The sequence below is a fragment of the Eptesicus fuscus genome, chromosome 9, assembly GCF_027574615.1.
Source record: "Eptesicus fuscus isolate TK198812 chromosome 9, DD_ASM_mEF_20220401, whole genome shotgun sequence".
Lineage (NCBI taxonomy): Eukaryota > Metazoa > Chordata > Mammalia > Chiroptera > Vespertilionidae > Eptesicus > Eptesicus fuscus.
In genome coordinates this window covers 43,424,532-43,440,605 of record NC_072481.1, presented here as the reverse complement: position 1 = coordinate 43,440,605, position 16,074 = coordinate 43,424,532, and the positions used below count along the sequence as shown (strand labels likewise).

The 16,074-nt window shown below is 48.1% G+C and overlaps 1 protein-coding gene across 1 annotated transcript in view; it reads left to right on the top strand.

Annotated features, from left to right (window-relative positions):
• Positions 1 to 505: 505 nt before the first annotated feature.
• Positions 506 to 16,074, top strand: part of KANK4 (KN motif and ankyrin repeat domains 4) — a 28,030-nt gene continuing 12,461 nt past the window's right edge. Inside the window, exons 1-5 of the mRNA XM_008139383.3 lie at positions 506 to 521; positions 8,306 to 10,219; positions 11,506 to 11,617; positions 14,223 to 14,441; positions 15,335 to 15,422. Of these exons, the coding sequence (XP_008137605.2) occupies positions 506 to 521; positions 8,306 to 10,219; positions 11,506 to 11,617; positions 14,223 to 14,441; positions 15,335 to 15,422 (2,349 nt within the window). The remainder of the gene's footprint in view (positions 522 to 8,305; positions 10,220 to 11,505; positions 11,618 to 14,222; positions 14,442 to 15,334; positions 15,423 to 16,074) is intronic.

The following is a 16,074-nucleotide window of genomic DNA, read 5'->3' as shown; positions in this document are numbered from 1 at the left end:
AGCAGGTACTCTGATTCCAGCTTTTTCATTAAATAGATTATAATGATTTTACCATGATGGGGGTGGGGTGGGGTGAATAGATTTCAGCTTATGCAAAGAACAATGTGCTGGTTATCAGAGCCCTGGGTCTGGTCCCAGCTCCTTCACTAATACACCGCCGAGAGTCGCCTTGCATCAAGCAATTAACTTCCGAGTCTCAGTTTCCTCATCTGCCAAGTGAGTAGGTTGGATCAAATGCTTCCTTTGGTGTCAACCATTGCTAACGTTCCCAGGATTGGAATCTAGGGTGCATCCAGGCATCCTTGGAGGGCTATGAGCTCATAGGCACCCCTGGGACAAAGGCAAGGATGGTCGTTACTTTCTTTGGTGCTGTGTTCCCTCCATACTTATTTTAACTCTAATGAGAATCTCCACTTTTCTATCTTTCTTTCAGAACTGTCCAACACATTTGACAGACTTATCGGATGAAGAGTGCCTAAGAGATTGACGGTCAGCATTTCCTAAGATGGAGAAGACAGATGGTAGGCAGGCTGTTTTATATCCTTGGTTTAATGTGAGCATTTGAGTTGCAAAGGGATTGTTTCTATACATCCCAGAGATAGCCTACAGGAGGCCTATAGGAGCCATTCCCCAAGCAGGTGCCTGGAGACCCGAACCATGTTATTTTAAGTATGAATAAGAGAAGTTGGTAGGGAATGGGAATGAGGCCTTATGTTTATATATGACTAGTGTAATTTTTGGAGTGTTTTCTCATCTCTTCCAAGCACCAAGAAGGGAGTAGGATGCTCTCACTCACTGTCCTCATTTTATTTTATTTTAATATATTTTTACTAGAGGCCCGGTGCACGAAATTTGTGCACAATGGGGGGGAGGAACCCTCAGCCCAGCCTGCACCCTCTCCAATCCGGGACCCTTTGAGGGATGTCCAATTGCCTAGGATTGGGCCGAAAGGGCAGTCAGACATCCCTCTCACAATCTGGGACCGCTGGCTCCTAACTGCTCACCTGCCTGCCTGATTATCCCTAACTGCCTCTGCCTACCAGCCTGATCGCCCCCAACTACCCCCTCTGCCGGCCTGGTCACCCCACGCAGCCTGCTGGTCAGTCGTTTGGTCCCCTCGCTAACCCCCCTGCTGGCCTTGTCGCCCCACACAGCCTGTTGTTCGGTTATTACTGTGAGGGCGTTGTGACCAATTTGCATATTACCCTTTTATTAGTATAGATTGATTTTATGGAGAGGGAGGGAGAGGGATAGTTAGAGACACTGATGAGAGAGAAACATCAATCAGCTGCCTCCTACACGAACTACACTGGGGATCGAACCCACAACTGAGGTACATGCCCTTGGCCAGAATCAAACCTGGGACCCTTCAATCCCCAGGCCAACGCTCTATCCACTGAGCCAAACCAGTCAGGGCACTGCCCTCATTTTAGAGTTGAGGAACTTGAAGTCTAAGGAAGAGGCACAATATGGTAAAATTCATATCTGTGAGATTCTCCAAGTCATTTAATGTCTCTGAGCCTCATTCTCCTCATGTATCTGTTAGCTTTGCTGTGTAATCAAACCACTCAAAAAATGTATCAACTTAAAGATATTTATTATTTCTCAAAAAGACTCTGTAGGTTTGGCTGGGCTGTTATTCTGTCAGGGCCAGCTTGGCTGAACTTTGCTGGGCCCATGTGTCTGTGGTCTTCTGGATGACTTGGCCGCATGGTATAGAATGGCCACACTCACAGGCCTGGTTGATATGACTCCATATCACGTGGAGATAATTTGACAAATATCTCTCTTTGTCCAGCAGGCTAGCTGGGGATGAGGGTGGGGGCTTGTTTGGTGGCACAATGGTTCCAAGCACAGTAAGAACAGATTCCAATGAGCAAGTGATTTTCAATCTCTGCAGATGTCACATTTGCTGTTGACTTATTGGCCAAAGCAAATCACAAAGCCAAGCTCAGGGTTAGTGTAGGAAGGGAGCACCCAAGGCTGGAGTATCATTGTAGCTATTTTTGCAAACAGTCTATCCATAAGCAGGTATTAGTACCTACTCCACAGGGTTGGTAAAGGACTAAATGAGATAATATAAGACTGGTGAGTAATACTATTTAGCACGATGAATGTTCCCCTCCTTCCCTCCCAGGAAATTTGCAGAGGGTCATAAACTGGGTCCCGATGATTTGATTTCTAATGAAAGGCTTTTTTCCAGACCACCAAATGTCAGGAAACAGGAGAGCCTATATTCTCCCTTGAATCACATGGCCCTTCACCGGCGCAGGACTTAGGGACCAGACAGCAGCTCCAGCGCTGCTTCTTCTTTCTTTCCAAATGCAGTCACCATATATTTCAGGAGTCTGCCTTTCTCCCCAGAGAGCAGCCTTCTCAGTGCATCCCTGGAAGTGATCCCACAGAACACCAACTAATTCCCTGGTGCCCCGGGGGCCTGTCATTTTTACTGCCTCATTTGTCCCCGCTCAGCACCCTCGAGAACTACTGCTCTCCACGTGATTAAGCACAGCCAGCTCGAGAAGGGCACCCCTCCCTTCAGGCACACACATCTCACACAAGAAAGGCAGAGGAGGGAAAACATGCCGTCGCTGTCTCAGCCTTTTGAAGTGGCTCATCTAATTCCCCTTCTTTCCATCTGTATTTCTGGCCACTTTCTCTCTAGTTTCTGTTTTTCCCATTCCCTTCAGAATCTGAGAATAGGCTTTTGGACTTTCTTTTCTCACTTTCAATGCCTCTGATTGGTTTGCTCACCTGCCAATCTTCTCTTTGTCCCACAAGGTCATTACTGTGGCACCTCCCTTCTTTCCTTGTCCCCTTCTAATGCCCTTTCTCGTGTCTGTGTGCAACTCCTAGGCTCATGACTGTGTTTGCAGATCCTTCCCAGGGGTCTAGTCATTGGGTGTGCTTTCAGACCAAGACTCTGTAGGCTTTGTAGGTAGCTCTGAGTTTCAAATGTCTTACTTTTTCTTCTCCCCTGACTCATTTTTCCAGTTTCTTCAGAATTATTTTCTTGGACTATCTTTCCCTCTTGAGGCTGTAGTCCTAAAACAGAGATAAATATTCCGAGGAGAGAGCACGTTTTTAGCCAATCCTCCCCTGCCTATCCTTGCCTTCCGGCCCCTTTGTGGAGTACCTGTGCCGTGTTCTCTACCAAATTACTTCCAGCGATCACGACAACTCTGTAAGGTAGGCATTAGTGCCGCCATGTTACAAATGGGGAAATTGAGGCATAGGGAAATTAAGTAATTTACTCAGAATTACAGAGATAAGAGATGACAGAGCCAGGATTCAAATCCAGCCAGTTTGGCTATGTGTTGGTTTATTTGATCTGAAATTCATTTTGAGCAGAGACAGTCCTTCTAATTAATTCTTACTCAGGCCAAATGCCCAGAACTGTGAGCTCCTGCATACCTGTCACCAGGTAGAATTAAGAGGAGCAGAGCTTAATGTGAGCATAGGTTTCCCAGCGTATCAGATCGAGCTCCCTCATTCAAGGTCCGGCATTCCTCTTGCACTGGGAGAAAGAGAAGGCACGCAGAGTGGCAGGTGGCAGGCACAGCAGCACAACGGATCACGGTGTGTGTGTGTGTGTGTGTGTGTGTGTGTGTGTGTGTGTCCTCGTGATAGCCCAGAGCGCTAACTTAGGGAAGCACCTATTAAACCTGTCATCCTGGATAGCTGCTCAGTCTCACAGACTCCTTTGGTTCCCCTCCGCCTCCCTTAAGGAAGATTTTGCCTTTGAATCTTCTGTTTCCAATTTGATACTATTATTGTGTTTGTGCTCTGGAGCTGCTCCCAGAGGCCACTGAGTAAATTAGTGCATTTCTACTTATTTGAGGCAAAAAGAAGATAAATAATGCAACCTCTTTTTTTAAAGGAGAGTTCTTTGCCGTCTGGGCCATAAATCTGCTCTCCACTTAACTTTAGACAAATACCTCCTCTCTGATTGGGACTGTCCCTGTAACCCAGGAGCTGCTGAGTGCACCAAGAGGCCTAAGGATGCTGCAGAGTGCAGCTGGTAAAGCTTATCAGGAGCAATTGCTCTCATTGACTGAATCTACCAGGGTGCCTCTTTGGGAGAAAGCAGGTTGGTAAACAATTGTGTTGGTAAATGTGAACTTGTTTGGAGCTTTTTGGGCTGGAGTCATGTTTACTCCTTATCTGCCTGGAGTCTAGATGTCTGCCAGAGAAGCTCTGGAATGAGAACCATCCCGGGTATCTGCACCGATGCTTTATTCTGTTCCTGGCTGTGGTTGTGATGTAATTACCCACAGGCCCTGCAGCTTGGAGTAGCATTGAGGCTGGTAGGCGTGTCAGTGTTCATGCGTACAGCATTCATGTGTCTATTGGCTTCCTTTAGTTCTGTGGAGATAACTGTACTTCCCCAAGCACAGAGGGCCGCCTGACAAGCATGTGGCCCCTGCCAGAAGGAGAAGTCAGACAGGCAAGTGGGAAGAGCTCAGCCCCCATATGTTGCCGGGGTTCTTGTCCCAGCCTTACAAAGGGTTCAGCATTCTGGAGAAAGGGGCTGCGCGTAGATGATTAAAGAGGAGTCCAAAGACGAAAGATAATTTTGAAAGGCATTGGGAGTCAGAGGATCTCCAGCTAAAGGAGCTAAAGACTCCCTTGTTTAGGACCCCGTGGTATTTATTAAACACAGTTTGTCCTAAGGCAGGTGGAGATATACATTTCAAAGGGTAGGGTAACAGAAGCATTGTCAGTTTGGGGAATAGCCTACAGATGTTCAGGTGTTTGACCAACAGGAGGCAATAAAATGCCCTGAGCTGTCTGGCAGTTAACAATCCTATTCAGGTTTGGGGGAAGTGCCGTTTAGTTTACAGGTAAACTACATATGTGGCTCACCCTTGTTGAGCCTCTCAAGTCCCATCAACCTTTTCTTTTGATGGAACTCTTGTAATTATTACATGCTGGAATTGGTTCCCGGCAATATGTCATCTCCCTTAGGGGAAAAGCAACTCAAAATGTGCCCCAGGTAACAACATCATTTGCACCTTTTCTTTAACCTGCCCTTTCCCTCCATTGCCTTACCTCTTCTCACCTTGACCATGTCAGCAGTCTCCCAACTGTCTTCAGGCCTCTGGTTTGTGTTTCATCTCCTCCTCTGTGAGAATGCTCTTTGTTGACATGCATACAAGCTACTTCATGATCTGGCTCTCACTGATCTTCCCAAGTTTGTCTTTTTCTACTGCTCATCCTTTTCAACCACACTTTAAGTTACAGCCATATCAACTGCATTTACAGAACCCTGAATTACTGTGAACTTTTGCATCTCCATGCCTTTGCACATTCTCTGACATATATGTAGAATCTGCCCTGGCTATCTATCGCTGCATAACAAACCACCCAAAACTTAGTGGCTTAAAGCAATCATGTATTATTAACACAGGTTCAGCTGAGTGGTTCTCATTTGGGGTCCCTCCTGTTATTGAAATCAGATGATGGCTGAGGCCAGAGTCATCTGCTGGCTTTTTGATTCCTGCCTGGCACCTGGGCCAGGCTGGCTGGACCAGCTCAGGCTGGCTAGGTATCTCTCTCCTTGTCTCCATGTGACCTCTCTGTAGGGCTACTTGGGCTTCCTCACAGCATGGCCATCTCAGGGAAGTTGGACTCTTTACATAGCATTTGATTTTCACTGAGAGTACATTCTAAGAGACCCAGGCAGAACTTACAGGCCTCATATGACCTAGCCCTGGAATTCTGTCAGCATCATTTCCACCTTCTCCCACCACCCAACAGGCCAGCCCAGATTCAAAGGGGTGGAGAAATAGACCTCACCTCTCAGTGTGGGATTTTCTTGCCTGTCTAAAGAGGGTAGAAATTGACAGTGGCCTTCTTAGAATTAAACAGCTACAATGTCTTTCACCTCTTGTTCTGGCAAATTGCTATTTGTTCATTTAACACCAGTAATATGTCACTTTTGTAAAGTCATCCCTTTTCTAACGAAGAAGAATTAACCTCTAAGTCCAAGAAAATTATTCCAGAAATGCGAATGTGATCGCCCCATGTTGGGCACCAGTTGCAAGTGTCCCCCCCACGTCCCACCTGGTTCAGGGTTCAGGTTCAGGGTTCGGGCTCTGGAGGAGGCCGCACACAAATGAAAGAGACTAAACAAGAAAATATTAATTTGGGAATTGGGGGCCAGGCGGAAGCCCAAGAGAGGACTCTGCTTTGCTCTGGCCTTGCGATCCTTTTTATTCAGGTCTGGGGTACACCCATAGCCCTTAGGCAGGCAATTCCAATAATAGCTCGATGATAGCCCATCAGCAAGGATTTACATAAGACTAAAAGGTAGAAGTTGCTTCAGCTCCCTTTGTCTCCACCAGACAGTGGGTGCATAGCTCTGACCCTTGCCAGAGCCTCAAGGTTGACCAGCCTTCCGGACTCCTTGTCCACCTCTTTCTGCTAGTGAAGGCAATGGGCAGCTTCCAACACAGAAAACCTGGGAAAATAAGTTAGGAAGGAAGACTGTTTCATGATTATGCATCTGTCACCATTCGTGTCACACTGTACTGTACTTGTTGCTGTTTCTATCTACGTGACCACACATTTTTTTTGAGGGCAGGGCTATACCTGATTCATCTCTGTGTCCTTAGGATTTAGCTTAGCAACAAACACGTAGGTGCTCAATAAATAGTGATTGAGGTAAGTGAATTGAATTATTGCTATTTTGTAATTTTGCCCTCAGGGCCTATTACTCTTAGACCTAAGCCGTCAGTCAGTCAGTCACGAAGAATCTACAGAGCTCCTTCTGTGTACCCAGCAAATCAGCCTCCATTATGGGGCTTTGCTCCCCTATATCTGAGGCTTCCACAAAGATAACTACAATATTGAGCATGTATTGAATGCTTAGCCTGTGCGAGGTGTTGTTCTAAGCACTTCATGGATATTCATTAATCAGTCCTCACAATAATGTCATTTGCCAATTATTCCCATCTTATAGATGATGAGACACAGGGAGGCTAGGTATTTTCCCCAAGGCCACAGAGCTGAAATATAGACCAGGTTCTAGAATACGTACTCTTGGCCTCTGTGCTCTCCATGAATGTCCTGTCCTGAACTCAGCATTTCAGAGCATGTTTAGCAGAATGTCACAGAGATAATAAAGGGTGTCACGTGAGCAACATCAAAAGGACAAAGGCTGTTTCACCTAAAGAAGGAGCTACTTGGGAACAAGCCCCTATGGATTCAAATACTTGAAAGACTGACTTGTTCTCAGTGACTTCTGTTGGAGTCAAGAAAATGAGTGATGGCCTAGCCAGTGTGGCTCAGTTGGTTGAGCATCATCCCATGTACCAAGAGGTCACCTGTTTGATTCCTGGTTAGGGCACATGCCCGGATTGCAGGCTTGACCCCTAGCAGGGGACGTGCAGGAGGCAGCAGATGGATGCTTCTCTCTCATCAATGTTTCTCTCTCCCTCTCCCTTCCTCTCTCTCTAAAAATATAAACAAATCAGTGTTGCCTTGGTGTGATGGAGAACTGTCTGATGTCCCCTGAGAGTTTGGGCTACCCTGAAAAGTCATGAGTTCCCCATCTCTTGGAAGGTGTATGCCAATGTCCCTTTTGACATTATATGTCCCTTTTCCCTAACTGCCTTTTCTAGTCTGTGAAAAAAAAAAAAAAAAGTGGTATTCCTTACTTGGCATGAATTTTTGAAAGTGAATTTCATGTTTGTTAAGCACTAAGAAGTTTTCAGATGAAAAGGAGTATGGGCTGTGCATGATTACGTGTTCCCGAGCTCTCTGATCTTCACCTAGAGGCTCGGGCGTCTGAGGAAGGTTAAATAACGTAGAAGGCTACCTTTGATGTCTCTGCTTTTATCAAGGTTTACTAGTACCTATCTGAATAATGCAAGGTTCTTTAATGTTGAGACAATTATATAGCTCATCCTTTGAAACTTTCCATATTCATAATTGCCAATTAGCACCCTGATATGGCAAATTCCTGGCCACTTTAGTTCAGCAATTACATTACTCAAACCCAGTAAAACAGTGGGAGACCATTTTATTTTGCCGGTCTGCAGGCAGATTCCACCGTAGTAACTGAGTTGACCTACTTGCAAATTGGAAACTATTTCCTTACGTATTTCCTTGCAGACTTTGGCTAAGTACACATTGATTTAATAACATGGATTCTTAGCACAGCCAAAAAGACTGTGAGCATCGCAGCATAATTTAGAGGCTGGAACATGTAGGAGAAGTCAAAATCACAGATATCAGCCCTCACCACCTGTGATTCTTATTAACGTTGTGCTTCCTTTTTTACTTGCCTTATGTCTTCCAGCCAAAGCCCAGTCCTCTCAGGGGGACGAAGAGAAAGGCCCTCCAAAGAGCCTCCCCTACTCCGTGGAGACCCCATATGGCTTCCATTTGGACCTGGACTTCCTCAAGTACGTGGATGACATTGAGAAGGGAAACACCATCAAGAGGATTCCTATCCACAGAAGGGCCAAGCAGGCCAAGTTTAGCACTTTGCCCCGAAACTTCAGCCTTCCCGACAGCGGGGCTCGCTTGCAGACCGCTCTTTCCCACCAAACCTGGTCCCCAGCGCTGTCCAGGAAGGTGTCGCTGGGGACCGAGGAGCGAGCCCAGTCTCTGCCGCCTGGTGAGCACCCCCAAGCCTCCGCGGGTGGGAGTGAGGGGAGCTACCACAGGAAGGCCCTGCTGGCCGAGGCCGCCAGGCAGCTGGAGGCCGCTGCCCCCCGGGACCCCGAGCTGCCCTCCGGGAGCGGACGGCCCCAGCTTTTGAGAGCATCGAGCATGCCAGCCACCCTGCTGCAGAACAGGGCCTCGGAGGACCCCAGCCTGCACTTAGGGCCCCCCGCACCTCCCGCCCTCCCTCCGCTTGCGGCCGAAGGCGGCGTCTGTGACCGCACCTTTGGCCCCGCGGAAGGATTTGCGGGTGTTCATGACTCCACCCCAGGAGCAGCCACCCAACCCAAAGGCAGAGAGTTTGGAGACCTGGTGCCGGGGATTCCGGAGCTGGTCCGGGAGAGGGCTGAGCCTCCTCAGGGTGCAGGAGAGGCCCCCCCGCACCTGTCTCTCCCAAGGCCTTCCTTCTTATCCCACAATGCGCTTGTAGTTTCAGAGGATGCAAAAGACGAACTTCCCCCCAGAGGAGCAGAGGTGGTGGTCAGCCCTGGCTGCCCGACGCCAAGCCCCCCACCTCTGCCATCACCCATCCCTGAGACTGAGCTCCCCCTGGAAGAAATCGAGCTCAACATCAGCGAGATCCCGCCCCCGCCTCCCGTGGAGGTGGACGTGAGAAGCGTTGGCATCCGGGTCACGGAGGAAAGCCTGGGCCTTGCCCCCGCGGATCCTGGCAGCATCTCCAGCCTGAGGCAGCAGCTCCTGGCCCTGGAGGGGGAGTTGTCCGGGAAAACAGAGGAGCTGGCCCAGGTCAGAGCTGCCCTCCAGCAACAGGAGGAGGAAATCAAGGCCAAGAGGCAGAGGATCCAAGAGCTGGAGTGCACAGTCGCTCAACTGGCAGAAAAGCTTAGCCACGAGAACACCAAAGACACCCAGGGCCAAGCGGATGCCATGGTCAACACCGAGCCTCTCCAGGGACTCCTGACCAGGGAGTCGTGTGACAAGAGCATTGGTGTTAACCTTCTGAGCAGCACGGAATCTGAAAGTTGGGGGGCCCGAGGAGAGGAGAATGACCTGTGTGGGCAGGACAGTCATAAACAGGGGGATCGGAGCCCAGCAGAATTTGTGCCACCATCCCAGCTGTCACTGCCACAGGACCCCGAGATGGTCCTCAGCTCTTCTTTACATAGCTGCCTCTCCACTGAGCTCAGGATCGAAGAAGCAAGCTCTGAGCAGGAGGGAGGCCCTCAGGTCGGGGGAGCAGGAGACTCTTCATGGAGCAGAGACATAAAGGCTCCCTCAGCAGGGAAGGAGGAGGCCAGTTCAGAGCTCCCAGGGAAGGAGGGCCCGGGAAGGCCACCCAGCTCACCCACAGATGCCACTATCGGGCAGTACGTTAAGAAGATCCAGGAGCTCCTGCAGGAGCAGTGGAGCTGCCTGGAGCACGGGTACCCGGAGCTGGCCAGCGCCATCAAGCAGCCCGCCTCCAAGCTCAGCAGCATCCAGCGCCAGCTCCTCAGCTCCCTCAACCTGCTGCTGTCTGCCTACTCTGCCCAGGCTCCAGCCCAGAAGGAGGCCCCGGCCCCCTCCTCCTCTCCACCACCAAAGGGTAAATACTGGTGCCTGAGACAGGGAACCATGTCTCCTTAATGGGACAAGCCAAAGGGGAAAAGGGGCTTTAATTGCATGCATATGTTTTTAAAAGATTTAAGCACCTCTAGGAACCTAGTGTAATAAAAACTGACCTATGTAACAGTGGAGGCTCTGTGCCCCTATTCGTGTCCTTGCTCTGAGGTTAGGATTGACTGCAGGATGTACAGCTGTTCAGATATAGTACAGGGCACAGAGATGCCAGCCGGGGGTAGGGGTGGTGGTACATAGGAGCTTAAATCCAGCCCACTCTCCACCTCTTCACTTGCCAAGCCTTCAGCACTGTGTCCACCCAGAGGGGTGCCTATATCTCATTTGCATGGCACAAAGGCAAGGTCTAGGGTGGACAGTGGCCCTGGCTGTGTGTGCTCTAAACCTCAGCCTCCCTTCATTGTTTCCTGAGATCCTCTCTGGTTCTTATACATTAGAGGTTTTCTCTGGTCTAATTTTGCAGGAATGTTATATTGAGATCTGAATATTGTTTGTGTGTGTGTGTGTGTGTGTGTGTGTGTGTGAGAGAGAGAGAGAGAGAGAGAGAGAGAGAGAGAGAGGTTGAGTGACACATGTTGACCCTTTGGCTGAGCGGCACTTCCTCTTGTAACAGACCATACACTGTTGAATAAAGTGGAACCATATTTTGCTTTGCTCAATGAGCAGCATGCGAGTCTGCTTCCTGCCACAGATTGCAAATTGCCTGCTTTCTCATTATTTCGTGCTAGTTCTAGTCTTGCCCATTAGGAAATGCCTCCTCTGCCTTTCAGCACAGCCAAAGAAGACTTGTGCTCTTGCTCATGTGTCTCCCATGCCTGTCCCACATCACAGTGTCAACTGGCCGAGGTGGGAGCAGAGGTGGGACCAGGAGTCACGTAAACTAACTTCTGTGCTTAGAACTAACTGACTACCTCCTTCTCTGCCATTTGCTGAGCAAGGCTGAGCCTCAGACTTCCCAGCTGTAAGACATAGACAACAATGGCACCCACACCACATGGCTCCTTCTAAAGAGTGCTCCCACTGTCAGCCACACAGAGGGGCCTTGTGACCAGGGACACTTCAGCTGGCACTCACCAGAAGGCTAGGCCTCCTCCAAGACCCTCAACATATTTGATTGACATCATCTAGTTCCCTGTCCCTTTCTCCCTCTTCACACACCTTCACTCTGGATCCCCTCAAAGCACGAGTCTCGGTTTTGCTGCATCCGGGGGCATCCCCAAGATCATTCTAACCTGTGCTGTTGTGTCTGCCTAGAGCTCTCCCCGTCGACCAGCCTTAAATCCATAATGAAAAAGAAAGACTATGGCTTCCGTGCAGGAGGTAATGGGACCAAAAAGAACCTTCAGTTTGTTGGGGTTAACGGTGGGTAAGCATCGCTCGTGAAGCCCAGACTGCCCCCCACACTGCCTATCCCTCTGTCGTCTCAGCTCTCTTTTCCTAGGGGAAAGCATCTGGTTTTCATTCTTCTTCAAGAGAATTACTCTCAGCGGCCCTTTAAAACTCCATCTCGGGTTTGCATGTGTTTGGCTCCTTGCCAGCTGTGGTCTGTTGGATCCTGTGCTTTTAATATGTTTTAGCTTTGGTGTCCCCGGGGCCAGGATTCCAGGTGGCTTCTGGGAGTTTGAGGGGCACGTGGGCCCTTTACGGAAGACATGTAATCTGAACCACAACACTGAAACTAGGACAAACTCTTCATTTGTTGAACTTTAAATTTCAGCTGTTTAATTTTTTTTTCTTTCTTTTACTAACTTACGGCAACCCAAACCAACATTTTTTAGGAGGAAGAAAAACAACCAATGTCTGTTGACTTAGAACATGAACTAAACCGTATATATTCCAGAGAGTAAATCACTGATTTAGAATATTTTCTAAATAAGTTATTCAATAAGCATTTCTGAAATGCCAACAATGTCTTAGGTGGTGGGGATAAAAATGTCCAATAAATCGTGGCCCCTGCCCTTAGCTCACAGTGTGGGCCTGGGCAAAGATAACACAGGAAATAAAGAGATGTTGATATGATGAGATGAGTTCTAATAAAGAAGGAAGTGTAGGCTGCTATGGAAACCCAAAGGGGGGGCACCCAGCCCAGCTAGTGGGGTGTCTAAGAGGCTGCCCCGAAGTGTAGGAACCCCGGTTTATTTGGGTCAGAGAAAGAGGAAGATACCAGATTCAAACAACAGTGACATTACTGTTGTACATTCTGTGAGGGAAACGTCAGAAATGACGAAATGGGGTCATAGGAGAGTTGCTGTTCCCACTCCTGCTAACGTCAGACACTGGCCTGAGGAGAAGCTGTTTAGTGTTGAGCTTTCACCAGTTCGTGTACAGAAAAGGAGGATTGGCCTAATCTCAAAGTGTAAAGCAGGCCCCCTACTGCTGGCTCCTGCCTTTCTTCCTTCCAGTGTGCTGAGGCAGGCCCATCTCGCAGGGGGCGGGGGGGGGGGGGGGGGCGGGGGCGGGGGGCTTTGCATCTGCTGTCCACTCGGCTTAAAGTGCTCCCTTCCCAGATAGTGCTTAGTAGTTGTCACTCAAGTGCAGTGGTTTTCAACCGTGGCTGCACCTGGGGGAGCCTTTAAAAATAGCAGTGCCTGGGTCTTCTCCCTGAAGGCTCCAGCTTAATTAGTCTGGAGTGTAGTACAGGTATTGGGAATTTTAAACCCCGTCGAGTGATTCTAATGTGCAGCCAAGGTTAAAAAGTTCTGCTTGAATTAAAGTACTCCCTTCTCCCATCACTCTAGCCCATTACTCTTTATTAGTTTATTCAATCCTCAGTATTTACTATTTGAATATATTTTTTACATGTTTATTTTCTGCCTCTCCTACTAGAATATAAGCTCAGTTAGGACAGGGACTTTGATGTACACTTAGAACAGTGCCTGGCACATAGTAGGTGCTCAGCAAATTTCTGTTGCATGAATGAATGAACGAACTTCCAGGTGAAGTTTTTATGGAAACAATTTTAATATAGGAGCTGCTTGGTAAACATATTATATCCCCTATTAACCACAAAAGCAAAAGGTTGTTCCAAGCGCAATAGAGGAAGAAATATTCAGGGTTTAAACAAGACAGACTGTGAACATACCAAACAACAGGCTGGGTTTGCAAATACAGTAAACACGGGGGCCACCATTCAGAGAAAGGGCATGAAGGGGTTCAGTGTAAGCTGCAGTCTCCCCAGTCTCTGTGGCAGTGTCTAGTGGCCCTAAAGCCTGAAATCTTCATCCATTGGAGGTCTCCTGTTGACTATCAGCAGAGGAATCAATAAATCTCCCAGGACTTTCCTCCATGGTCTCTGGTCTGCCACCTTAATAGAGTTGCATATGATTGAACATGAGGATTAGAGCTGGTCGGGAGGAGCCCAGGTGAAGTGGTGGCCCGTGCCCTCCTCTGCTATTCCAAGCAATAGTTGAAATAGGCCGCAGCTGAGAAAGGCAAATGCTGGGTTCAGGCATTCTGACTGGGAGTAGACACTGATGGCTCCTTCCTTGTCAGGTGGAAGCTGGGCTATAATGAGGGAGTGGGGGGCTAACGAGAAGTCTCACAGTCACCCAAAGACATGAAAATGTGTCAGGCAATTCAGAAAACTGAGGGTGGGGATGGGAAATGTTTACCAAATGTTGGTCCTCCTCTGGGCAGGGCATTAGGATTCCAACAGCAAATGCTTTCGTAAGAACCTTCATCATCCGAATGCATTGGTCAGTTAGGGCATGTGCTGTGTGTTTGCTGCCAAGATCTTAGTTAATGATCTTTTCTCCCCAAATGGCCTCTGGCATTAGAGTCAGAGCTCTTAACCTCACCTACCTCTGACACCAAGGTTCCTGGGAGCCCCTTGTCCAGGCCTGAAGGTATAGAGAATGGAGGGTGTGGTTAGCAAGCTGGGAAGGGTTAGCTAAAGCCCACTAGGTCTCCTTCTTGTTGAATGGGCATTAGGCAGGAAGCACAGAACAAGTCACCTCTGTCTCCTTTCCCAGCTATGAGACCACCTCCAGCGAGGAGACCAGCGGTGAGGACAGCTCCCCAGAAGACTTGTCTGACAGCGAGGCTGAGAAGAAATGTGATGGCCCAGAACATAGGTGGGGCAAGGATGCCCACCCAGGCTGCAAGGCAGGGCAAGGCATCTCCGAGGGCACCTGCAACACAGGCCAGGGGAAAGGGCCTGGGGAAGAATCCCCCCTTCCCAAGGCTGAGAGGTGAGTCAGATGGGTATAGATTAGGAACTTTTGAGATAGGACAGGGGTGTTTATTCATCCTTTTATTCAATCATTTGTTCCTTTGTTTATTCATTCACCAATATTTATTGAGTTTCTAATCTATGCCATGTACTGTGCACTGGTTGAACTAAACAGATGTAACTCCTGCCTTCATGGGTATACTGTCATAGATTGAGCTCTACAGATAAAGCTAACATTGGCCTAGCACTGGGAATATGAAGGACATGCATTCTTATATAGTTGTAAAAACAACCCTTCAAGGTAGAAATGTTTATAATCTCCACTTTACAGGTGTGGAAACAGAGGCTTAGGGAAGTTAAATGACACAGCTAGCAGGGCGGGGATTCAACCGAGTCTTTTCTGATTCTTACCCACACACTTTTCTGCCTCTCCCATTGGCTATGCTGATGTAACTCTTTGAAAGTGATGGGAGGTCATGTGGCATGATGAAAGAGTACTTTACAGTTGGGCTTACCTGGATTCAAATCCTATGTCTGCACAGTGTTATTTTAGACAGGGTACTTAAGCTGTGGTCACCTCAGTTACTTCATCTGTAAAATGTAGATAACAGCAACCAGATAGGTTTGATCTCAGGACTGGATGAGGAAAAGTATGTACAATGCCTACCGTAGTGCCTGCCACATAGTAGGCTCTCAATGAACGGTAGAAATAAGTACAGTAAAAAGGGCAGTGTGCTCTGCTCACTCTTCAGAGAAGCTCAAAAGCCACGCCTCATCATCAGGACACCCCATATTTCTGAGGAATGCCCTTATCCTGAGAAGTGGCCCAGTTTGAGCTGCTGAGAATGAAGTCAAGTTAGAGAATAACCTTTTCATCAACATGGAGACTGATACATATATTTTTTTCTTTAGATATAAACCCTCCGAAGAATTTCTTAATGCATGCCGGGCATTGAGCCAATATCTGCCAGACAGCGGGACCACCACCGACCAGCTCTTGGTACTCTGATTTTTTCATTGTCATGTAGAGATTCCTGTATTGTTTAAGCGGTTAGTTCCAACTGCGTGACGTTGGTCCCTTAGCTGAGGCAGCAGTGTGAGTCCCTTCCCTCTGGGTGCTCTCTCATTTGCCCAGATCTTGCCTGTTGCCTAAGGTGATGGATTATGCTGAGAAAGTGAAACTGACAGATATACCCTGGAAAGCAAGCCTGGTGCTCAAAGGCTTTTATCAAGGGTTATTAGGCATCACACCCTGGATGTGTGTCATACAATTATTTGTGGCTTAGGCTCAAAATTGCCTTGCAAGTGGAGCGAACTGTGGGGAGAATGGAAAAGAGCATGTAGAATAGCAATCGTGGATTCTATTCCCAGGAGCACCATCTATGAGATATTGGTCAAGCCAGCTCAACAGTCAGGGCCTCAGTTTCCCCATTAGTAAAGTAAGGGTGGTAGGCAGCATTTCTCCAATTACCCTCAAGCCCTAGCATTTAATTTTGTAGTCTTTACTCTTTTTCTGGAAGTGTACCTACTGGCAAGAGACCAAGAGCAAGAAACTGCATCTGTTTGCTCCTTAACACCTTTATGGCCCATGGAGATTTAAACATGTAACAATGGGGTTCTACTTTTAATCAAGAGATACAAGCTATGAGGGC